A 26,149-nucleotide genomic window follows, 5' to 3' on the forward strand; every position below is an offset into this window, starting at 1 on the left:
ATTTGTATTATTTTCTAGAAGAAAATCAAGCAAACATGAAAAGAAGACGCCGACTATAAAACCAGCTGCTTAAGAAAAAACCCTGGTTCAAGGTTTGGGATTCAAATTCGTATAAAAACACATACGAATAATGTATAAAAAAAACAACAAAAACACACCACACACACGGTGAATTTTCTAGTTGTCCAAAAAAGCTTTGAATTCTGTCGTCACGGGCAAATATGATTTCTCTTTAGATTTTTGAGGGAAAATTAAAACCACAGAGTGATAATTTACAGGAAAACTCAGCGGCGCTGTAGTCTGAGCCTGAGAGGAGGTGCAGGCGGCCTCATCCATCACGTATTACTCACCAAACTCTAAAATATATTTTCATCAAAAATGTGTTCAGCACGGCTCTCACGGATCCAAAGAGTCTCTAAAGTGCTCCGAAGAAACAAAATTAACTGGGCTGACAAAAACAAAAAAGACCAAAGTGCCTCAAAAGGAGAATAATCTAACAAAAATATAAAGCAAAGAGTAATTATTTTACATTTGGACAAAATGTTTTACATGAAATACAAGGAAGGGAAACACAAATGCATTATTTTACTCTTAATTCCTCTCGTTCTCCTTCTGCGTTTCTGTTTTAGTACTTTGGCACTTTGGTGTATTCCTCTGTGTGAATGTTCCTGCACAAGCAGATGGACAAGATCATCCCCAGCAGCTGTAAATCAATACACAGATGGATCAATACATTTAGCATATTTTTGGTACATTTCAATGTGACACCTGACCTGGACAGCGTCTCATTATATTTTGTTAAAGCTCTGGGAAGACACGCAGCAGTGAGCGTGTAGAGCACACTTCACATAAAAGCGTCAAAACACAATGCAAAAGAAATCAAAAAATGAACATTCAGCAAAACATTAAAAAGCTAAAAATAGGATCAGAATTTAAGAAATACAATGCAGTAGTGAGATGCAGAAATGGATCAGTATCCTTGAATCTGGTTCAATTAAACAACAGCAAAGTCTTCAAAGTAGCTCAGGGTCTCTGAGGGTCTATGTGGAGGTCTCTGAGGGTCTATGCGGAGGTCTCTGAGGGTCTATGCGGAGGTCTCTGAGGGTCTATGCGGAGGTCTCTGAGGGTCTATGCGGAGGTCTCTGAGGGTCTATGCGGAGGTCTCTGAGGGTCTATGTGGAGGTCTCTGAGGGTCTATGTGGAGGTCTCTGAGGGTCTATGTGGAGGTCTTTGCAGGCCTGCAGCTTTCAGGGACTATTCAGATTATTCCACTATTTCAGATATGTGGAGCAGAAAAACTAAATGCTGCTTCTCCATGTTTCGAAAGCAAGATTTTGAGGGGGAAATATGTAATTTTGGTCAAGTCACAGTTTTCATAGGAGCTTAAACGCTCGTGCCCCGGGTGCAACTTAAAAACAAACAACATAACGCAGGATTGTTTACCTCAATCAGAGCCACTCCGAGGCAGATGCCCAGCACCACCCCGATGTTGGTGAGGAGCCAGCTCTCCACGCTGGCGGAGCAACCCTAAAAAAGATTTACCCCAAACACATCAGAGGAACGAACAAACGAACAAACAGCTCATAGACAGGAAGTAAACTAACGATGCGTACCGCGTCGTAAACGGGCCAGTCGGGCGTCGGAGCCTCACAGAACCCGCTGTCGGAGAGGTTTCCAATGAACGAGGCGTTCTGGCAGGAGCAGGGAAACAGCAGCTGGGAGCTGTTGACGATCACCATGTTGCCGTTCCAGTCCAGGCGGCCAGTCCAACCGCAGCACTTCATCTACAACACACGAACGAACGGTCAGCGGCATGGGGGAGAGGGCAGGAAACCAGAGGCTGAAGCGTGGCGCTTCTTGCTTTTGATACGTCTGCTGCAGTAGAAATGAGGCACCAAGTCACCCTAGACCAGTGGTTCTCAATCTTTTTTGTCACGCGCCACTTTGGAGGACGAAAAATGTCCATCGCCTACCGCCCCAACAAAAAGCCAATCTCTGTGAGAACTCCCGTATCTCTCTCTCTGCAAAGTTAACTGATTAATTGCATGATTTTTCTGTGATTGCGATTAGCACACACACACACACACACACGCACACGCACACGCACACGCACACGCACACGCACACGCACACGCACACACACAGCTTCAAAAAGAGCATGAATCAGTTTTTGCAACTCACGTTCCTCTGGATGAAGTCCCAGGCCTGTTCCGTGGTCGAGTTGTTACCGGGGTAGTCGTCCAGCACCTTGGCGACGATCTTGGACATCTCGTCGTTTAACTGGGAGGAAACAGTTTTGCGATGTTCATGAAATTTACGTCTTATGGTGCAGGAAAAAAAAATCATATTCAGGTAAAGTTTAGCTGGAATGCAAACTGAAGTGAAGACATGCTTTGTATTTGCCGTTCATAGCGTCTTTATGTCTATGACCCAAGTTGGAGAGAATCTGAGAATGTGCTGGAAGTTTAAAGACACATTAGAAACAGACATGAAAAAACGTGCACCGTAAAAGATCCAAAACACACATTTATTATCTCAGGGTAAAAAAGAGCTGTTTGTTTAGTATTTTCTCCAACAATGAGCATACTGAGTGTAAGACGAGAACATGACAGGAGATGGATCCAGCTGCTAGTTAGTTTAGCTTAGCATAAAGCCTTGAAACACAGGTAAACAGCTAGCCAGGCTCTCTCCAATTGTTACGAAATGTGCCTACCGGCGCCTCTGAAGTTCAATAGTTAACATGCTATATTGTGCTTGTTTATTCTGTGTATAAAATCCTTTTGATTTTATACACATAAAGAAAGTCTTTTGACTTTCTTTATGCTAAGCTAAAGCTATAAATCATATTTGTAGGATATCCAGAAGCAGCAAAAAGCAGGAGTCAAATATAGCACCACCTTTACATAAGTGAACTGAGGAAATCACCGGGGACCAAACGCAGGGTATCTGAGAGTAATTGTTGCTAAAACGTTTCACCAAGAATGTTGAGACACTCGAGGTCTACAGTGAACACGTACTGGAAAAAAAAAAAAAGTATTCCAAATAGAGATTTTTTTCCTTGAACCAGTATTTGGCAGAGACGCACGGCGGCTGAAAAGAAGTCCAAGAGTTTCCAACAAATGTTCAGATACAATAAACAGATCTGCAGAACTGGATTCCTCCTTTTTTGAAGAATTCTTCAGATGAGCGGACGTCTGGATCAACGAGCACAAACTCAAACGTGACGTCCAAGTCAGAGGGTTTCTTGCACTCTTCACCATCAGAATGCACATCATCACTGTGCGTTTGTAAAAGTGTGTGTGAGAAACTGTCCGGCTATTCCGTCTTAATTTTATGATGTGTTTATTTATTAATGACAATGATTAATTTATTAGTAGATTAATTTATAATATATTCATTTATTAATACAAACTATTTGTATGTTTGTTAAGCACTTAATGCTCTAAACTCTAGGAAACCAGATTTTCTTTTTTACATTTTTGGAGATAAAAACTTTTTTTTGTCTCTTATAGAATAAAACTGAATTTATTTGGGTTGTGGACTGTCTTAAAAACAAGAAACTAGTGAATGTTCATTTCTTCTGTTCCCAGAACATAATCCACACATGTATTAGGAATAATCATGAGCTCAAGTTTTTCAAATGTAATGTGCATTTACAAAATAACACTAAATCTATTAAATTGGGGTTTAACACCGTCTGTTTACATTTACACTTCCCTTTCAGTCTGAATTACCACTCCACGTTGACATAAATTGTACTTAAAAGTTGGAAACGGTCGTCACGTTGACATAAATTGTACTTAAAAGTTGGAAACGGTCGTCACAGCAAGTCATGCGACATGAGCGTTGCAGTAAGTCCTGACTCGGGGAGACGCAGATGTTTTTCATTTAGTTACTGGAGCATCCGTATAAACATCTAAAGCCTAATTTGACCCGAATGTAAACATGTGCAGGAACTGCAACGCTGCACTTACAGTCAAAATTACGTCGTTCCTCCACAAGAGGAGCTGACGGGACGCAGGTAACAGGCACATGAAGCCGCTCCTCCATCTTTGTTCTTCTATTCAGCTAAATTAAACCAAAATGATTCACAATGCTCGTCCTGCTACAGAAACATCAAGAGCATCAAAGTGTGGTTGAGTCTCAATCTCTTTTAAAAAAGGAGGAAGAGGCTGTAAAGACTCCAAGAAATAGTTGCATATGTTACATATTGTTGAAGAGTTACATTTTCTGTTGTTATTTATTGTTTTTCAAGCTGTGAACTCAAAGTTTCATTCATAGTTTCGCCCCCAAAAAAGCTCAGACTTTACTGATGAGTTGGATTATGTTTCTGTAATAAGACCGTACTGGATGCCTTAGGAAATTTAAATAAAATGCTAAATATATGTAAATGATTTACTCGACATGTAAATAAATCATAAATCTTGAACGCAAGGTGGGATTATTTTACAGGCAGAAAAATAGCGGTAGAAATGTAAAAGAATGCGTCTCTTCCTGTTTAGTGAACCAAGCCTCCAGAATAAATTACTTTGCTGATAAACACAAATGACATTATGGACGGTTCACGACAGTGCTATATTGATATCAAACCAATACAAGGTTTCATAAATGACAAAACACACAAAGGAAAGAAAAACAACCTATTTCCCACTCTATTGGTTCATCTGTAATGCGTGTAAAGCAGCAGAGGGCGACGCAACACTAAACGCTGTCGACCTCTTCTTCTTAGTTTCTATTCATGGTGTTTATGTCGTAGCGCATATTTGTGCCTGTTATGACACATCGTAGGTGTGATCACAGCCGATCAGAAGATAATAAGGTGTGCTGTGCTGCACACCTTAATGGGTGTGCTGCAACATTCCTAAAGAGAGAATCACCTGAGAGTTCGCCCTCCAGGTGAGAGACAAAGCAACACAACAAATGAAGAGGAAGTGACGTCACTCACCACATCCTTCTGGTAATAGATGAGCGTGCCGGCTGCGACCTGAGCGATGAGGATCAGCAGCAGGCAGGTGAAGTACTGAGCAGAGGGGAGACAGGTGTGAGTCATCAGCAGGATACCAGTAAAACCAGTTAAGTGCATCTACAAACGGGAATTGCTGAAAGTTGTCCAACAAATGCCGCATTTTCTCCTGTTGGTTGGATACAAACTACACTGACCAGCTGGTTTTGGGGAATTACTGACATTTATTTTTACGTCTTTTTGTATTTTCAGTTTTTCAGCAGGATTAGCAGAAGAACTATTGGTCCGATTCTCATAATAGTCGGTGAATTGGTGCATCATGGGCGAAGGAAGAATTTACAGGATTACATTTTGGAGCAGATCCATCAATCCTCAAGTTGTGACATGTTTTTAAAGATTTGCGTCTTCAGGAGGAACCAATGGGCTCGGAGCGGAGAACCACAGAAAGTATTGAGAGGCGGATGAACAAGTTTGTTTGTTTGGCTTTCATGACAAAAAGAAAATATAACAACAACGGCACTCAGAGAGCAGACCAACGCCAAGGCCGATACGTGATAAATAAGGCTTGACTTCGCCTGCGAGTCAAATGCTCCAACTATACAAAGACTTCTTTGACTGGTTCTCCTGGCATCCACCAGGTTTTATGACCATCAGGCCGGCTGTTCTTGTCCATAAACCTGCAGACAAACGAGCTAACTAACAAAAAGATGGTTATTACATCCGCCAAATAAGTTTTGTTTAAGTCCAGCTATAGCGTTTGGTGATGAAAGTCATAATCAGCTTTATTAACTCCTGTTTTTTTTTTGCATCTCTTAATGTTCTTACACAGAAATAGAGATTAAAGCTTAGGGCCACTACAGCAACACTGGACAGATAAAAAACACTAATGACTAACAATATAAAAGGTAGGGAAGGGGGATTTAATCCTTAAATACGGAATAAATACTGAAAAAAATACTCTTGCTCAAGGTCAAAACTGAAGAAAACTTTTACATTTTAAAGCAAATTTGGCTTGCAGCATTCCCTAAAATAACATACGCTTGATAGAAAGGCACCATTATCGTGAATAAAAGTGGAAGAGTATTACTTGTGCCAAAAAGGGTTCCTGTATGTTTCTTCAGTGGTAAAAATAATGGAGAAAGCTGTTGTTGGTCCTCTTCCGTCCAACCATCATGTCCGCAGTAAATCTCACACACAGCTGCATTATTCATCATCATGTTTGAAGGATCAGGCCCAACGTTAGACACACTAGTGGCCACTTACCAGGCCGAGCAGACAGCGGATCTCATAAATGGCCCCCAAGCAGCCGAGGAAGCCCATGAGCATGGAGAAAGCCCCGACGCCAATCAGGACGTAGCAGGCCACTTTTACAGCCGTGGAGTTATCTGTACGAAGAGAGAAACCAAGAACAATGAGAGTCCTAGTTTTGCGTTCTCGAGTCTTGAGAGACACAATCACAATGTATTAACAGCATTTCAGTCCATTGTTTACTGGCTCAGGGGCCACAATGATTTGACAAACAGGCCAGGCCTAGCATATTAAAGCTGTGTTCACACCAAACACGTCGCGAATGTTACTCGCGCCTGCAAGGGGGCGTGGCTTATCTCCGTATAAACAATTGCCGTTTCCACCGTCCACCATGGAAATAACCACAAGTTCTGCATTATACGTGTGTACAGTCCACATGTCGGTACATGAAACTCCTTTGTGTCTGGGTAATAATCCCACAACAGCATCTGAATGACGGCCGCTACTAGCGCTACTTCAGGGGCACCAGCAGCAGTTTGAGTCATCAACGGCAGGACGGCGGCGATGACCACGGAGCTTCTGAACGCCGATTGGATTTGCATGTAATCTACTTGCGCGTCAAATTCACAACGCTTTTGGCGTGAACGCAGCATTAGCATGCTTGGTGGAAAAGAGGCGGCCGATATTGTATTCTTTCAACCACAATGGTTTCTTGGCAAATAAGACCTCCAGCCTTTGGTCGTACTTTGGTGAAAAACTATTTAGCAGTCCACTCATTAAACACTCGGCACTCAATGTGGACTTTTCTTTAATTTGGTCCACTCATTGTTACAGAAGGGCTCACAGCAGGAAGCCGGCAGGAGGCTGGCAGGCAGAAAGAACCCTACACGTCACGTGACACGAGCTCGCAGGACGGCGCAGTCTCGTGGGTCTGATGTGCGTTCGTTATCGTGCTCCAGGAAAATCAAGCTGGGAACGGAGAAGCGCTACAGCGCTCTTTCCTATAACTTATCATACGGCATACGGCCCGCGGGCCGTAGTTTGCCCACCCCTGGTTTACTCTATTGGTACATATAAACAGATGAAGCTTCAGGGGCATAGAGGTGGGGCAGTTATTCTGCTGTTTTGTCTAAAGAATCGACTGCGAAATGTGTCCAAATGTAAGACAAAGAGAAACACAAAAGTAAAGTTGCTACGAGGAACTTATATTTTGGGTTGATTTCGGCGGTGCATGTGGACGAAGGCGGTAGTGTTCATAGCTCCAGAGTCCCTTAAATCATCTTGTTTTGCTGTAAGTCTGCTACGCTCGGCCTGGTTCCAGTCCTCCCTTCCCTCACTGTACTTACAGTGAAATAATACATTTCAAATTTAAACAGCAGTCCAGACGTTTATCTCATTCAGTCAGAGTCCAGACTGACTGATCAAAGCTAAAACAAAGCTGCTCGTCAAACACCAAATGACAGTCGACCCCAGTGGGAGACAGCACTGTGATCCTAAACAGCAAAAAGCCCTTTAAAAATATATTAAGATTTGAGGTTTAAAATAATGTCACTTCCTCTTGCGTCTCATAATGAATTCTGCAATAAAACACAAAATCCGACAAATCAATTTCATATTTTATCGTCACAGTCAAGGGAAAGACAAGAAAAGTGTTTGTAAAAAGCATTTCATAGGTTTTAATAGTCTCTAAACTCTTGAGACGGAAACCAGACGAGCATGTCGATTCAGCAGCACGTGATCAAGTGAAATTAGAAGCAAATGTGCGGCTGCAGCGCTCTACTTGTGAGGGATTAGGGTCCAACGTAACGCAGGGAGCTAAAATAAGACCGCGGCCATGATTCAGACCCCCGGTGGGGATTCAGGGAGTTCTCCTCGATGATGACTCATCAGTACAAGAGACTATTTCTTTTGTTCCGGGACTGAAACACAGACCCAGTTACAGCTGTGGTGAACGTTCAGTCACACAGAAAGATTGTTGTGGACAAGCAGCTTGGTGATGTCACAGTTTAAAAGACTGAGAACCCCCCCACATCCCCCCCACACCCACACCTCACCCGCATTATCCCACCAAGTCCTCACAGCCACAAGGAATCATGGGATACCCCCGGGATCAGGGAACCAGGGCACGCTGCTCCAAGACAAAGAGAAACGAGGAGAGTTTCTGAGGGAAAATTAGGCTACGGAGGAGGGAGCGGGGGGAAGAGATAAAAACCTGTGTGTGTGTCTGTGTTTTAAGCTTTAGAGTCAACCTGCAGTTACTTTTAGAATTAGATTTCTTGGATAAAGTCAACATTTAATTGAGTATAAAGATTACATTTTTTTGGGGGGGGGAATTGTATTTGTTCATGTTGCAGGTGCAAGAACATCTTAGGATGTAAATATTGCACTTCATCCCCTTCTGCAGATATTTAACACTTAAGATATACAACCACATGATATGAGACAGACACAAATTGGCTGCACATTGAACTTACACAGTGTTGTGTACATTTGGTCTTTGCACCTTATTGATAATATTGTATTTCTACTACTGCAACCCCAACACAACAAATATACCAAATCCATAATTTTGTATCGATGATATACATTTTTAAAGTAACTTTAATCTTCAAAAGTAATGACGTGAAAAAAAAGAAGACAATATTTCCCTCTGAAATGTACTAGAGTAGATGTTTAAATTACCTCAAATTGTACTGAAGTAAATATGATTGGTGACAGATTATGGGATGTGTTGGTCGAGGTTTTCTGTACGACCCGTGTGATCATCTGAGTCGTAGTAAAACAGTTCTAAACTGGAATACGGGATGAAATGGGACGGGTAGATGACGTCTGGCTCTGATTCAGCAGATAGTACAATCAGGTTTCAGCAGCACCGGCAGCTCTGCCTCCAAACCATCAATACGTCTCATTTACGAGCAGACACAAAGCGAAACTGTCCCCTGCACTTCAACCCGCTGGTCACATGACCGCAAGCCCGTCCTCCAAGAAGTCCCCGGACTCGCGCTGTCCGTCTACCACCACTGCTGCTCGGACAGACTGGTGATGTAGAGTGAGTGTGTGTGTGTGTGTGTGTGTGTGTGTGTGTGTGTGTGTGTGTGTGTGTGTGTGTGTGTGTGTGTAGATGAGTAAGGCGGTGAGCGCACTGGGCTGATGTGATGCATGCTGATGCTGGACGGAGCAGAAAGAGCCCAGTGTCTAAGGGGAGAACACCTGCAGGGCGGCCACGGGGGCGATGGACAAATGTCCTCAGTGACGCTGGCTGGTCTGAAGACGCGCACACGCACACGCACACGCACACGCACACACACACACACACACACACACACACACACACACGCACGCTCAATGTCCGTATCTATGCTTCTGCATCAACACTTAAAGCCTTTCTGTGTCGCTCACAGTGGTCGTCATTTTCTTCTTCTTCTCCCTCGCTGAAGAATCTCTTTAATTGAAAAAGAATAGTTGTCGTTCAGAACCGAGTTGGCGTCTGTGCTCGTGGTTAGCCTAGCTTAGCATAAAGACTGGAAGCTTTACATTAACACCAATAATGGTGGAATGAAACTACGTACATTGACGTGGAAGGAAGATTAAATTAGTTATGAAAGATACTCAATGTAGTCCTGGTCCTCTCGAGACCTCAGTCTAGTCCTGGTCCTCTATAGACCTCAGTCCAGTCTTACTCTTTTATAGACCTCAGTCCAGTCCTGGTCCTCTATAGACCTCAGTCTAGTCTTAGTCTTCTATAGCCCTCAGTCCAGTCCTGGTCCTCCCTACAGCCTAGTCTAGTCCTGGTCCTCTATAGACCTCAGTCTAGTCCTGGTCCTCTCTTGACCTCAGTGGAGTTTTGGTCCTTTACAGACCTCAGCCTAGTCCCGGTCCTCCATAGACCTCAGCCTAGTCCTAGTCCTCCATAGACCTCAGCCTAGTCCCGGTCCTTTATAGACCTCAGTCTAGTCCTGGTCCTTTATAGACCTCAGTCTAGTCCTGGTCCTTTATAGACCTCAGTCTAGTCCTGGTCCTTTATAGACCTCAGTCTAGTCCTGGTCCTTTATAGACCTCAGTCTAGTCCCGGTCCTTTATAGACCTCAGTCTAGTCCCGGTCCTCTAGAGACCTCAGTCTAGTCCCGGTCCTCTAGAGACCTCAGTCTAGTCCCGGTCCTCTATAGACCTCAGTCTAGTCCTGGTCCTTTATAGAGCTCAGTCTCGTCCTGGTCAAGGAATTTATCTTTGAAGGAGCGCTTGTGTTTCAGTGAGCAGTCTCAACACCAGTGAAAACACACGGACCTCAACTCATTCAAGGTAACACCATCACACAGGTTGGCCTTCATCGGGTCGTTGTAACCCATAAACAAGATGAAGGAATTTTCTGTTATCACAGTTGCGATGCAGCTCAAAGCTGGGGAAACCAAAATCTGCCCGTTAACGCAGAAACAATAAATACATGAAAGAAACCACCAGACGAACATTGAGGCCGATATGGTTTCCGGCGTTGCAGCTGCAGACGTTCACACCGACGGGAGCAGAGCCGCTCAGGTTCATCATGACAGATGAAGGATGGCCGTCTGGTTATGAAACATTAATATGCAGCTAAAAGCCTCCACGATCTCGTCCACCGCAAGTCAGGAGACAAGCCTCGAAAACATGGACCAGGAAACGTAGCATTAAGCAGCAGAGCCGTCGTAAGTCACCGGGTCTCTACATCTTTAACGTGAGCAAACCAGATGTGATGATGAGAGAGATTCTAGAGAACTGGTTTCATAGAGCAGACTTTCACTCTGGAGGTTTTCTTTCCTGTGTTTAATTCATTTAAAAAAACGCAGGATCTGTTGGATACATTTCTTTGAAAAATAAAAGCTTAGAAAGTGAAATCTGTTGCAAACGTCTCAGTCGACTTCAGCCTGCAAACCGGATTTGTTTAAAATGTATTATGTACTGGCTGTCGTCTATCGTCTTCCTCTTCTTTTCTCCATTCTCAAATACATTTAAAAGATGCGCGCACACACAGAATAAGTAGAGTTACATCCATGTTCATCCAAAGTGTCACCACCTCATTTTTTATTATATTAGACATTTGTGTGAAATTGTCCTAATTGGCATTAAAAAGGTGTTTCGTAAGTTCACGGTGAGCTTTGCTTTGCCCTTCAAATTCTCTGCCCTACATAACTGGTTATGGATGGATATTGATCAGTAGTTAAGGTCAGAAGAGCCCCGCGGTGAGATATGACCAGACCAGCCGTAGTGTTCATAATAATCTCGTAAACTAATCGACGAGCATCGGGAGTGATCCGGTCGCTTCAGTTTCGCTGGAAAGAAAATGATGTCAAATCTGACTGAGGAACTCACTCAGGACGACGATGAAGCTCTGATTGTCCAGCAGGAGCCACAGCCCGAAGCCCATGATGACGGCACCGCACAGCTGGAGGAGACGCACACGGACACAGACACACAAACACATACATACAGACACACACGTCAGCCATAAACAATGCTTCAGACATGCTGTGAATGAGCACATTTCCACCACAGCCTGTTTATGAAGACAGCCATCGCTCGTACCATTTGAGGCCTATAATTTGGTCTTTTGGTCGACAACATGCTGGCATTTTGCAACCAGTGACCGTAAATTACCATATTTGGAACGCCTCGCCCCCTAAAGGATCTCCATCTGCTTTATGGTCTGTTTGACTCTAAATGACCATAATTTACTAAATGAACATCATGCTGTATTGAAGAAGAGTTGAAACTGGAGATTGAGACATAAACTCATGTTTACTATGTTTACTGAAGGAATAAATCAAGAGCGGAGAAGGAAGTCAGGGGTAAAATAGCAAATCCCCGCCTCTTGCTTGATTTGATTGGCTGCTTGGCCATGTGTGACATTGACAAGTAGTGCAATGCTGAAAAGTAAGGAATATTCAGACTTATAAAAAGAAAGTAAAACCAAAAGGTAAGCTTGTGTTGCTGACCAATGAAAAGCCAAATGAAAATGTAACCCGACGGAGGAAAGCGAAGGAAAACAAAGCAAACACACCATTTGTGTTTATCTGTCGCTAAGAAGCTCTGAACCTCTGATCACAGATTTAATTCCCACTGAAGAAGAGAGAAACGAGAAAGTGAGTATCGGACTACAGGCTATAATTGAGACTCAGAGAGGGAACACGAATGAGTGGCTGACATCTCGTCTTCTCACACCGTGACTTTAGAAACTTCTCAGTTTTTAACTTACAGATGCTCCAATTGCATTCTTTTTGATTTTTCTTCTTCCAATTATCAGAAAGACAAACTATTTCACCAAAAAATAAAAATAAATCAACTAATATGAATGTTACTTTGCTATAGTCATCTATAGGCTATTTGCAGAAAAAAAGACAAAAAATAAATGATTGTATTTTTATTTAAATATCTAAGTCTATGCTTCTATGTCTATGTGTTAAAGCTCCATTCTCTCTCCTGGCCACCAGGGGGTGACTCCTCTGGTTTTATAGAAGTCTATAGAAATAACTACATCTCTCTTGATTGATTCCCTCAGTAAACATTGTAAAGATGAGTTTATGTCTGATTGACAGGTTGCTGCTGCTACCAGAGCTGTATACGGCATCTCTACGTCACTCCTGCGTTTCTCCTTGAATGTCACATCATTATTGGCGAGGGTGAACTACTCACAAAGAAGATGAGGTTGAAGAGAAACAGGAAGTACTTGGTCGCTGTCAGGCAGCCTTTCCCCATGATGCCGGATCTGTAAACATGAGACAATATTATTCACACATATCCAGCTCAGACAACAACAAAAAGAGTCACCTTGAGGAGAATCTTGTTTGGACAGACAATAGCGGCCTGCTGCAGGGTGGTCACTTTCTGCTAATTTCAATAAATTACAGTTTGTTCAGGAAGGAACGAACATACGAATGGACATACAAACATACATACATAAAGTATAATTAAAAACATTATGCAGGTTGCATTATCTGTATGGGAGCAGAGCAGGATTGTGTATCCGGCTTGGCTTCGGGGAACCGCGTGATGAGAACGAATGGTGACAGATGCTTATAGAAGCACAGACCTCCGACGCTAAGCCGCCTCGGCTGATCACGATCGGGGACTCGGGTGGGGGGCTCAAATCCTCCAGGATTACACCCGCAAAAAACAGTACAATCACAAGCTCAATCTGTGAGCACAGAAGGAGAGGTCGGACCCTTCGTGACCTCTGGTCCTCATCAAATGGCTACGTCTCAGCTGTAGAGCCATTCGTATCGATAGGAAATCAATACATTCTACAGATTAGAAGTGACGTTAATACTCTCCTCACAATCTCTTCAGCAGAATACAACCTAAACAACAGAAAAGGGAACATGATGGTCTTCCGGCCATTTCAAGAAAAGCAGACCTACTTTGGGAATCTTTTTATAGACCAAGCCAATAGTCTCTTACGTGTATTTGTGGCGATGCCTCGTGGAGGAAATATGTAGAATCATATCTGTCTTAATTACTTCCTCATATAGTTATTCTATGTATTATGTACACTGTTATATAGTGCCTTGATATTGACTTATTGTTTTCACCTTTTCACTTATAAATTTGTATATATATATATATATATATATATATATATATATATATATATATATATATATATATATATATATATATATATATATAAAACATTAAATTACTAAGTTTCTTAGTTTGTCATTGATATTATAAAGTAGAACACTAATAATATTATTGGAGAATGATCTTTATCTAATTATGTGTGGACAATTCCGTGTTTAAGCAGAATGAAACTTAGTTTTGTAGATTTTCATTTAGAATTTTAACATAATTGTTATAAATTAAGCGCGGTAGTTTCCAAATGTTCGGTATATTCCTAAAATAAAAATAAAAACAATATCTAAATACAGTATATTATTAATAGTATATCATCATCGCTGACTGAAGGCGCTGGTATTTTTGTTCACAGAAATTATGCAAAGCGGACGTAAAAGAAAAAAAAAAAGTGCATCCATCAGCACCAGCTGGTCGTTGACCTTTCCCCGTCTGTGTAGTGGCTGATATTTACAGAACATCCGCGCCTGACATGAATGCACCATCACTCTCTCTGGTTTTTTCACCTTGTCTTCACCTCCCTGCAGCTCCCCATACAGTAATGGCCACTAACTGTCCAATAAATCTATGAGAATCTGGGTGAAATATGGCGGCCTCAATGTGTCCTGCAGCAGTGAAGCCCTGTAGCGTGAGCACAGAGCCCAAGTATCCGACCCATATTCCCATCACTGTAAATGGGTTACCGTTACATGGCTGCCTCTGTGCCAGTTAAGTGGGGGGGCACCTGCAGGGATGACAGAGGGAAGAGAATATGCAAGGAGAAAGACATTCTGGCAAACGGTCGCAGCAAAGCCAGATGGAAGGTATTATAGACTAAACAGAGCAGGCTGAAGATTTAACAAAGACCAGGTAGGCCTCTGGGACACAGGACGGACACTTTACGGCCCGTTTTTAAAACATAAAAGTTTGGGGGGAAATTTCTGGGTCAAGATTTTATTACGACAGAAATAGGATTCATATCAGAAAAGTTAAGAATGGCAATATTCAGTTGTTTTCTCTTTTTGCCAATAAATCCCTCAAAAGAAAAAAGAGGAAAAAAAAGAGAACAAACGCCAAATCATCCAAATGTTTTGTAAATCTACAAAAGAAAATGTAAATAAAAGCTGGTTTCCATCCACATTACACAAATATGAAGAGTTGGTTCATTGAGAGGGTAACGCCAATTCTCCAGTTGTAAAACTGCATTCTCTCTCATGACCACCAGGGGACGACTCCTCTGGTTGTATGGAGGTCAATATAAATGACTCTACCTCTCTGTTGATTTATTCCCTCAGTAAACATTGAAAATGGGAGTTTATGTCTCAAACTCTAGTTTCAAGTGTTCTTCGATACAGCCCGATGTTCATTTAGTAAATTATGGATTATGTTTGGAGTCAAACAGACTATAAAGCGGGGTCTTCTTTAAGGCGGGCACAAGTTAACTGACACGTCTCTACCAGAGACGTATACGCCAGCTCTAAGTCACTAAATATGGTAATTACATTTAACACGACGACGATGAAATCACCAAACTTAAGGCTTGAAATAGACGGTCCACAAACAGATGGGTGACGACCTGATGACTTCATCCTCTTCTTGTGTCCAGTCTGTGGTAAGAACACATCTTAATGCTCTGACTTCTCTAGCACTCAGGTAGAAACCCGTTGGCTACCTGAAGTCTGAGATCATTTTGGCTAGCTAACGTTAGCTGCCAGCTCACCAGCTCCATTAGTTCACCAGCTATTCTCAATGTTGTTTTTGGTCTTTAAAATTGGATTTGAACGACTTATCCCTTAAATCACTGCAGCTTTCAAGCTTCCACAGAGGTCTAAATGCTGGAGGTTGTAAACACAATGAACATATTTATGCAATTCTGGTTGAAAAAAAAAAAGTTCCTGAGACAAAGGCTTTGTTAAATTTACAAGTGCCACGAAGCCACTTTGTGCCACTGCTGCTGAATGAATAGAAACATGCCTTCAGGAATGTATACACAATGTTTCAATTAATTATTCAGCCCAGAACGTTGTTGAATATAGCAAGTTTTTGAATAAAACTATAGGCAGGGCCCTATTCAGAGCGTTACACTCCTACGTCCGTGTAAAAATTCAAATACAAGCCAAATAAAAAACATGCGATGCTAATTATTCCCAGCAGAGAGCTCTCAACACGGGTCTGGAGCGCGTTATGAAGGCATGAACACAGACAAAGTCCTAACGAGTGGTTAAAATGATTCTCAGACACAAACCGAAGCAACTTGGATCCCGTCGATTGCAGTCGGAGGCGTCGAACCAGTTCACATGTCCAATCTGCCCTGCCTCAGTGGTCAGAGGGAACCAGGCCCAGTTACAACAGAGCTCATTGACCACGGTGTGTTGGAAGACGACCTTAACAAAACACACACACACACACACACAGTTGGGTCTAAATGACCAGAGAATAGTTCAACACCAGAGCGACACCGAGCTCTTCTTCACCGAGGTAGTCGCTCTCTGCATTTTAAATCCCTCAAAAGCCAAAAACCACGTTCACACTAAGGCACTTCACATATCTCAGGCGGCTGATCTCAATAAAAAGAGTAAATGCATCCAAGAAGTATTTGAGGTGGATTTAATCCAAAGCACATTCTGGCCAGATGTTGGAAAAGGTGGAAATGTATTCTTCTCTCCCAGACGCCAACTCTTGACCGATCAGGCCTTAACCATCTGAGCGCAATCCTCACCTCAACTATCTTGAGAGTTTCCTAACTGTCAATCACAGTAAGCTCCCCCGCTAAATTACACTCTACTTTACAGTCTACTTGACTCTAAAATGCATCATAATGTACTAAATAAACATTATGCTGGGTTGAAAAAAAACTTCACTTACTCCCTCATTAAACATTGTAAACTTGAGTTTATGGTCTCAATCTCTAGTTTCAGAGAAGTAGAGTCATTTTCTATAGACTTCTACACAACCAGAGGCGTTGCCCCCTGATGGTCAGTCGAGAGAATGCACCTTTAAGAAGTGAACCATTGGCTTCACTTTCGGAGAAATAGTCGCACAGAAGATTCTTACGCTTATTGATCAGTGTAGGTGAGAAGGCAGCATGTATTAATAATATTTGTGCGCTTACATAATTTTTTTTGCATGAAGGAAAAACAGGAAAAACAAAAGACAAACTCCTACTCCTACTTGTGAGCATTTTAGAGAAAAGTCTGTTTTAGTACTTTCCTTCAACATAAAAAAAATAATTTCACTTCTTTGGAAATTTGGTAAAATTGCACTCAACCGTATTAGTGGTGAATCACTTTAAAAATATCTGTTGGAATATGACAATAATTGAGAAGACAATATTAAAACCATAATAAAAACAGCAAGAACTGCCGTAACTTCCTGTGGCTTGACGCAGCGCACTAAAGAATTCAACTCATTCAGATGCCGTTTTATTTCTAATCTGGTGGCGTAATCATAAACAAACAAAGCTTTCCACTCCTCCGCCTCTCCATCTCTCCCTTCATTTCTAACTCCTCCTAGAGGCTGTGGCGGTACCAGGCGTCAGCGGCTCACTGGCATCGGTCTGAGACGCCACAACACTCGGCAAGGAAAGTCAAACTAAAAGATAAGAGCGCAGTTTCCCTTTTTTCTTCTTTATCATGTTTCCAGTTGACATCACATGCTTTCAGATAAAAAAAAAACAACATAAAAACAAAACAGCGGAATAAAGTTACTCTAAGAAAGTTTGAACAACAATTTGTGTTCCACGTTTCCTATTCTGTTTGTTTCAGATTGCGGTGGAAGAACAAAGTAGAAATACAAGTAAAAGTATCAACGTTAACAAGAGTAACACTACTGAGGTAGAAGGGCCCATTTCAGAATTATATATAATATTGAATTATGATTATTGACGCATTGATATGTGCATCTCGTAGTAGCTGGTAACAGTGGAGCTCATTTTAACTACTTTATATACTGCATCGTAGTTTAATCTATAGTAATACATCAACATGTATTAGTTGATTGAATTGTATATTTATAATATGAACATGCAAAGTAACTTGGGCTGACTTATTGCCCTTTGAGACATAATGAAGTAGAACTATAAAGTAACTTCGAGAGGAAGTAGAGAAGTTCCGATACTGTTCTTTGCTTATCAGCCTATAAAAGTTAAATAATAAAATATGTTTGATGTTGCTGTGAAAACATTTCCTTCAAACTACAGTAGTTATACAAGTTTCTCGGCAAAAACTAAATTTTACAAGATTATATTGGAATACGTCCCAATAACGTAATCCAAACGTTAGCTCCGTTATATGTTACCGGCTAACGTTAACTAGCTCTCCTGTGGGTTTAAACACTGTTGCTCACAATGTAGCAATACCAGGAAGTATAAGGTGCCATATTTTCCATCGTCGTCTCCATTTAGCCTGTTAGTTTCATACGAGTTGTACGTCCGTGTGTCTAAAGCAGGCTTCTGTTGGAGAGGAAATGTAGTGGAGTCGGCTGCCGACGTTGGTCATAAACATTTTGGTGCAGCTGCAGATATGAAACCAGGAGATAATCCATCAGAAATAAACATGAAGCCACTTTCAGAATTCATTTGTTCTGAGCCCTGTTTTCACATCAGCTATATTGCTTTACGTTACGCTCCAGTTCAGCTTCTCGGTGTCGGAGATAATCCCTCGAGAACTCTCTTTCTGGCAAACATCTTCTCATCTTTGTGTTTACAGTGACTTCATAATCCGAGGCAGAGATTTAAGTCACAACAACTTCACTGTTTTCTGACAAAGAAGATGAGTGAGTACGACACGACATCTCCAGATGCAGAACAAAGGCTCCACTAGAAGCCCATTCTGCTACATGTCAAACTTTAAAATAGACAAGATATAGCAATATGTCACATACAATTGTTAATATTGATCATTTATAATTTGTCCAAGTTGTTCTTTATCTGACCAACAGTCCAAAATCCAAACGTATTGTCATAACAGACAAATAAAACCAGCAAATATTCAACTTGAGAAGTTGAAAAGGGGGAATGTTAAGTATTATTTTTTTTTAGAGAAACAAAAAAAGGGACTAAAATTATAAATTATAAAAAAAGATCAGAATACAATCACCTATTTGACCAATTGTTACAGCAGGTTAAATGATCATAAATACGTTATATATACATTTGTTAATGTCAGAGCTGACAGGAAATCACACTGAACTTTAGAGCTGCAACTTAGTTAATTGATTATTTCAACAACTACTTTTAATCGTTTGGGACATTTCTTTCAAACAAAAATACCAACCGTGCTTCTTAAATGTGACGGTCTGCTGCTGATCTCTTTCACGAGACAAGAAATTATATATCTTGAGGTTTAAGACAAAACACTTGTGTTTTGGTTCTGAGGAACTGTGATTTTTGCTAAACTATGAGTCGGTTATCGTTTTTCATGAAATAAATCCAAATATAGCTTCTCAAATGTGATGATTTGTTGCTTATCATGAGAGTAAACTCAAACATGTTGGGGTTTTGAATAAGAAAGAAATTTGATAGGTTCTAAAACTTTTAATAAATAAAAAGGTTTAATGTTAGAAATAATGTATTGAAATAACTTGGTATATTTGACCAACAGTCCAAATGTCACTATTTTTTTGCAATTTCTTTAATTATTAATTAAAATTATTAAATTTTGTCCAAACTCTAAAAAATATTCCGCTTACAATGAGAGGACAAAAAGCAAAAGCTGCGAATTGTCGAATTTGAGAAGCGAAGGTTAGGATTTCATTCTTGAATAGTGACTAAAACAATTATTCAGTTATCATAAAAGTTGCAGATTAATTGTTACAGCTGTATTTCACAGGAAATAGTATAAATGTATAAACTCCTCGTCTGCGTCCTCTCCATCCTTCCCTCAGTCTCACTCTGACTGGACTCCACAACAAAAGCAGTTTTTCAGGCTAAATTTTTCTGGCCGGTGACAATAGGTGAAACTCGACACAGCGATTTATGTTTCAGCTGCACAATGAAAGAAACAAAAAACAGACCAGAGGCCTTTTTTCTCCTCACCGTGAGACTTCTGTTGTTCAGAAACACCAAATACGTCTGTCGGCGTCAGACGCTGCAAAGACTAAAATACAAACTACAAGGATGACAAACACTTGATTTAAAAAGCTTGATCTGCTCATACAGATGTATCGGCTATTGCCGGTCCATCCTCAGGTGGGGTGGACTTGGAGGCTGTGAGGCGGCTGTGGGCCCTGATGTGTGTTTGGATAGATTTTTTCCCATTAACCTCCACCAATTGTCTTCAATTTCTACTTCTTAATCCTCTACCTGTCTTCCGTTCCGACGAGGCTGCTTAAAGAAGTTTTGTCTGTAATTAGCGCCTCTCTACTAGATATTATTAATGGGTCTTTACTAACGGGTTATGTACCACAGTCTTCTAAAGTGGCTGCAATTAAACCTCTCCTTAAGAAGCCCACCATCGATTTAGAGGTGTTGGCCAACTCCAGACCTATGTCTAACCTTCCCTTTGTCTCTAAGATACTGGAGAAGGTAGTCGCCAATCAGTAGTGTGACTTTTTACAGACTAATAGTTTATTTGAGAAATTTCAGTCAGGATTTAGAAAGCACCATACCGCACTAGTGACATTTACTAATGACCTTCTAGTTGCATCAGACAGAAGACTAGTCCCTGTACTTGTCCTGTTAGACCTTAGTGCTGCATTGGACACCATTGACGAGGACATTTTTATTAAAGAGACTAGACCAATTGATTGGTCTAGTTGGTATCAGAGATACAGCATTAAGCTGGTTTAAGTCGTATTTATCAGATCGATCTCAGTTTGTTTATGTAAATAAAGAAGCCTCAATGACCACTGCTGTTCGTTATGGGGTTCCTCAAGATTCTGTGCTTTTTTTTCGCTTTTTATTTACCTTATATATCCTCCCCTAGGGAATATTATTGGAAAACAGTCAATAAATGTTCACTGCTATGCCAATAATACTCAATCATATCTATTGATTAAGCAAGATGAAATCCACCAGGTCGCTAAACTTCAGGCGTGTCTTCAAGACATGAACATCTGGATGCCCCGTAACTTTCTGCTGCTGAACTCTGATAAGACAGAAGTTATTTTGCTTGCCCAGAACACCTCAGAAATCAATTATCTAATGATATAAATCACAAATACAAGATTTGCCCTGAAGGGACAATGTGTACACCTGACATCCCTGTCCCAGGACCTCACATCGGATCAGGAAAAGCTCCCCCAAATAAAGATAGTAAAAACCCTTTTACAGGGAAACAATGTAAGAACCCTGAGGGAGAGCAAAAGAGGATATCCTGTATATCCTTCACAGCCTGATTTATTCAACATTTGATGACTAAAAACATAGCAAAAAATATGTATAGTATGGCTGTTGAATAATTTATGACATATGGAGTGATATAAAGAAATATCAAAACGTTTCTTCTGTAAAAAATGTTTTGACATCAACAAGATGGAACGAGAGTTTTGAACCTGAATTTTTAAAAATCTCTTCCGGAAATGTTTGCATATCAACTAAAATATGGCAAAATTTGCCCTGCAAACTGCCATGCATTTCTCAAAAAAGTAATAGGTCCTAATGTAGGTAATCAACTGGGGAAGTTTGATGGAGTATCCGTTCGTTTTATTTAGTTTTTCACCTGCAACGTCCTCCTTTAAACTTTTAGCGTTGCAGTGACAGCAGCTTCTCACCACCGTAATTAATTCATCATTTGCTTAAAAATGGAGGCACTCAAATCTTAAACTTGTTCAGAGACAAACTCTTTCACGACGTGAAGCGTTTAAAACACAAATCTTGGCTTTGTTTCCACAACCGCCGAGTATCCGTTTTTTCTCTTGGACTTGAACTCATCACAGTGGTCAGTGAGACTCTGGCCTCCTGACTGACAGCTGTGTTTGTCTGTTTCACTTTCACTACAAGCTGGGAAAATGCTTCCCAGTAAGGATCACTCGAGATTCCTTTCTAGAATAAATCTAGGAATAATACTCAACTGATCAATAATATGAGAGCTTTTTTGTGAGACTAAAGCGATTCTCAAAAACAATGCATTGATTTTTATTCTCCATGCAACTATTTGTTGAGACTGTGGTCCATCTTGTATCCTTTAGTCCCGCAACTGCTGGATAGCATCATTGTAATCTATCTTTAGCTATTTGACCCTTGCCCTCCAACTTAACCCCTGTGTTATTAAATCTATTGCATCACCAGATTCTTACAAATACCAAAGACTGAATACAAGAAGTGGACAGTCACGTGATGTCACATTGATTTATGGACCGCCGTTTTACAGCCTTAAGTATTTTTTTATTCCATCTACTGACCAGCAGGGGGCGACTTCTCTGGATGTATAGAAAAGTCCTGTCAATCACCGTGGAGCCCCACCTTAAAGCATCCCCCGCTTTATGGTCTGTTTGACTCTAAATTACCACAATTTACTAAATGAACATCATGCTGTATTGAAGAAGACTTGAAACTACAGATTGAGACATAAACTTATGTTTACAATGTTTACTGAGGGAATAAATCAAAAGAGGAGTGTAATTTCTATAGACTTCTATACGACCAGAGGAGTTGCCACCTGGTGGTCAAGAGAGAGAATTCAGCTTTAAAACATGAAGCATATACTTCTTTACAACCAGAGGAGTCGCCCACTGCTGCTTAATGGGTGAGAATGGAGCTTTATCACATGAAGCATATACTTCTATACAACCACAGGAGTCGCCCCCTGGTGATCAGGAGAGAGAATGCAGCTTTAACACATAAAGTATCGTCTTCACTTTTCAGACCCGGTGGTCTTTTATCATGTTGAAATGTGAGCAGATCGGGGGACTCGAACCTCCTTATACCCCAGAATAAGCCTTAAGGACAATTCCCCTGAACAAAGTAAACCGGTTATGAGCTCACAGTGAGGGGACGTCTCTGACTTCAGAGGATCTCATTTTTAAAATAAGAATCATTTACATGTAAAGACCGGCGTGTTCCAACATTGAAGCAAAACAGCCGTGGCGTCTGGTTGAACTTATCACGTCAAAGATCTCAGAATGGAGAGGAACTGGTTCTTGAGTCTCTGAAAACATTCCTGTCAGACTAACAGCTGCCAGCAGAATTCCTCGATGCATGGAAAGGCAATTTAGGTCACTCCGCTCGACCTGCAGCCGGGCTGATTTACGGCCTCGCGCGTTTGAGGAAAAAGATCCGGAGATCTGAAACATATCGACAATATGTCAGCAAAACACTGGCCCACATTCCCACAGACCTGCATCGCCACGACCTGTCGATAACCCGACAGACGGAGAGCTGGCTGGTTGACAAATGTTGGCCTAACAGTTTGCCAGTGAGGCAGAAGCTAATAGTCCATTCATTGATTCCACTATGTGGAGGATTAATTTAAAAAAAATAAAGGTTTATGTCATTTTTGCCAGCTTAATTGTTCCAGCTTCTCCTGTGTGGGGATTTATTATTTATTATTTAGCCCTATTATACTCAACATAGTGCTCCCCAATTTCTGTCCACAATGGCCTCTTCAACATTTTATCCTGTTACTTTTGGTTGTAACTCAAGAATTCAATTACGAATTATGACAATTTCGCACAAACGTCTGTGGTTTTGTGAAATCAGTGACCTTCAACCAGAACATTTTAAAATCAGTTCAACCTCGAGTGCAACTCAACGTTTGAGCCAAATTTTCAGAGAATTAGCTGACGGCGTCTCCTGAGATACGGCGATCACGCTTTCCTCTGAAGGAGGCCGATGCTTTTAGCCCCTCAAACCAAAGCATCAACTAGTCGCCTTGTGTGGAACGCACACATTAAAAAACGGCAAACTTTAAAACGCCTTTTAAACATGTCCAAAGCAGCTCAAGCCAAGTACTCTTCTTCCGTTTCTACCTTTCACAATAAAAGCCCTAGACATGGAACTAAAATTTATTAAAAGCATTCCACTAAGAAGAAAACTCATGAAATGACTTTAAGTAGCTTCAGGCTACGCAACAGTCAACCTGCCAGACATTGATCTGGATCAATGAGTTCCTGGTAGTTGGTCCCCTGCATGTCGCACCGTTGCCAATATGAATGGTTTTGATGCATGTCTTACTGATCAGATTTTTTAAACAAACTTTTACATTTAATTTTGAGGAATTGTAGAAAATGTGCAGCTGTTCATGGAGTTTTATCATATATTTTTTTTTTTTTAGTATTGATTGGACCAAACAAAACATTAAAAAATACATTTTTAGATTTTGGCCTCTGGGGTATGGAGTTGGGCTATGTTTCACATACGGATTACAGATATATAAGAACATAATTGTTAGTTGTAGCTTCACCTCAGTTAAACCCAAAACAGCCCGAGAACCCTGCAGTCAGCTTTTATTTGTTCTGCACATGTTCTTCAGTTTTATTTGATTGTTTAAACATGTTTCTGTCTATTTTCAAGCTTTTTTTAACTGCAGTTCTGCTTCCCAGAGAGTTATTTAATAAAGCTGAGTTTCCCTGAGATCCCACGATGGTTTCAATCAGTCGTTCCCACAACAGGAACCAAAACCCATTTATTTTTCCTGACTTTCCTCTTTGCCTTTTGTTTCTAGTGAAATGTGGAGTTGTTTTACCTCTTTGTAAAACTTAAATAAAGAGAAACACTATACTGTGGTTGAATAACAACCATGAGAAACAAGCATATGCTGGTTCTGTTTTAAGCACACACAAAAATAATAAGTTTGGGGACCTAAAACTACATAAAAATCAATAAATCATTTGCGTTTTTGGTCAATTGATGTCTTAATATATTGGATGAGTTTGCAAGAACTGGTATACATCAAACAGCTCTGTGCAAAGGTACAAAATCCAGTTTTGAGTCAAAGTCAAAACAATTTTGGATTCAGTTTCTGTTTGCACCAAACTACATGCAAAATACAGGCGTGTTTAGCCTAAGCTGACTGAGTAGCGATTGATTACAAAGCCTTAAGTTAAAGTTGACAACCGATGAAGTGTGCATTTTTCCTCCAACAACTTGAACAAATTGACTTGATACTGAAAGAAAATCAGCCTTTACTTCAATAAACAATTGGAATGTTCAGTACAATTTAAACGTGAAACTCGTCGGTAACAGTAACAAGTGCTCTTCGTTGTGTCAAATACATAAATCATCCACACAAGCGCCACATCAGCAGTCCTGGTCGGCAAATTAATGTCAGAAAAGTGCTTCAAAATGTGGCCTTCACCCCCATCTTTCTTCTTCGTCTCTTTTCTTTAACCACGAAACGATCAATCAACAACCTGATGATCGATCAGAAGCCGATCACACGAGCAGCTCGCGCACGCCTCGTGTTCAAACAGAGGAAAAACATTCACAGATATAATTAAGAGAACAGCTCCCGTTCCCAAAGAAAGTAACAAGCTGGTTCACTTACGTTGAGGGTTGTTTTGCTGCGTAAATGTGCGGGTAAAGATGCAGGTCCTGTGCGGGTCCTGTGCGGGTCCTGTGCGGGTTCTGTGCGCGCGTAGAGCGGACTGCGGGTCGGACTGAGTGACCTCTGGCTTGGCTCGACACAACAAAGCAGCAGCAGCGAGTCTGCAAAGTGAAGCAGGCGGACTGGCACAGAGTCTCCTCTGGTCCCCACCGTGTGGCAGCTATGGGAACTCACGCGCCACACGAGTCCCTCCTTTAACCCCTCAATGCCTGCTGCCACTGCGCACTGCTGCTTCGCATCCGCTTGTTGTGAAAACAGAAACATGCTACTCTGAAAAAACATTGTACAAACAAAATAATAATAATAAAAAAATAATTCTACATTCTGAGAAAATATGTTTAATTTGAAGTTGATTTTCTGATTCAGTTCTTTAATTAAATAAAAAGTAGTGATTTGGGTTTTTACAAACCTTAATTTGTCAAATATTGTATTTTCTCATACATTTAATAGAAATACAGTAACGATTATATAGTCAACTGAAATAAGCCTACTTTTGATGTACTTTTAAAAGTTACTTTTTTACTTCTCTATGACTAAGGTAAATAGTTATTACTTCACTACTCATGGAAGCTTTAGTTACTCTAATATATATATAATTTGATGTGGACATCATAATGCCATTTGAATTCCTATCACATATATTTAAAAAGTACAAAGCGCAGAATCCGGCGTCAAAGTCCCTGTGTGTGAAAATGTTATCCATGATAATATTCATGCACAAAACAAAAGTGAATGCTAATTTCCAACACCTGTCCACAGGAGAATTTTAAAAAAAGAAAACATACATATACATATATACATATATATATATATATATATATATATATATATATATATACATATATATATACATATATATATATATATATATATA

The 26,149-nt window shown here is 40.7% G+C and overlaps 1 protein-coding gene across 1 annotated transcript in view; it reads right to left on the reverse strand.

Annotated features, from left to right (window-relative positions):
• LOC137783278 (CD82 antigen-like) overlaps nucleotides 1-25,410 on the reverse strand; it is a 25,950-nt gene extending 540 nt beyond the window's left edge. Inside the window, exons 1-9 of the mRNA XM_068573090.1 lie at nucleotides 25,216-25,410; nucleotides 12,875-12,947; nucleotides 11,555-11,627; nucleotides 6,227-6,348; nucleotides 4,946-5,020; nucleotides 2,182-2,280; nucleotides 1,614-1,784; nucleotides 1,444-1,527; nucleotides 1-703 (exon numbers count right to left, since the gene is read on the reverse strand). The exon at nucleotides 1-703 is cut by the window's left edge and continues 540 nt beyond it. Coding sequence (XP_068429191.1) covers nucleotides 626-703; nucleotides 1,444-1,527; nucleotides 1,614-1,784; nucleotides 2,182-2,280; nucleotides 4,946-5,020; nucleotides 6,227-6,348; nucleotides 11,555-11,627; nucleotides 12,875-12,937 — 765 coding nt within the window. The 5' untranslated portion in view covers nucleotides 12,938-12,947; nucleotides 25,216-25,410 and the 3' untranslated portion in view covers nucleotides 1-625. The remainder of the gene's footprint in view (nucleotides 704-1,443; nucleotides 1,528-1,613; nucleotides 1,785-2,181; nucleotides 2,281-4,945; nucleotides 5,021-6,226; nucleotides 6,349-11,554; nucleotides 11,628-12,874; nucleotides 12,948-25,215) is intronic.
• Between the last annotated feature and the right edge of the window lie 739 nt (nucleotides 25,411-26,149).

This window comes from Clinocottus analis, unplaced genomic scaffold (genome assembly GCF_023055335.1).
Source record: "Clinocottus analis isolate CAN_PGR_092001 unplaced genomic scaffold, fCliAna1.0.p SCAF_1, whole genome shotgun sequence".
Classification (NCBI taxonomy): Eukaryota; Metazoa; Chordata; class Actinopteri; order Perciformes; family Cottidae; genus Clinocottus; species Clinocottus analis.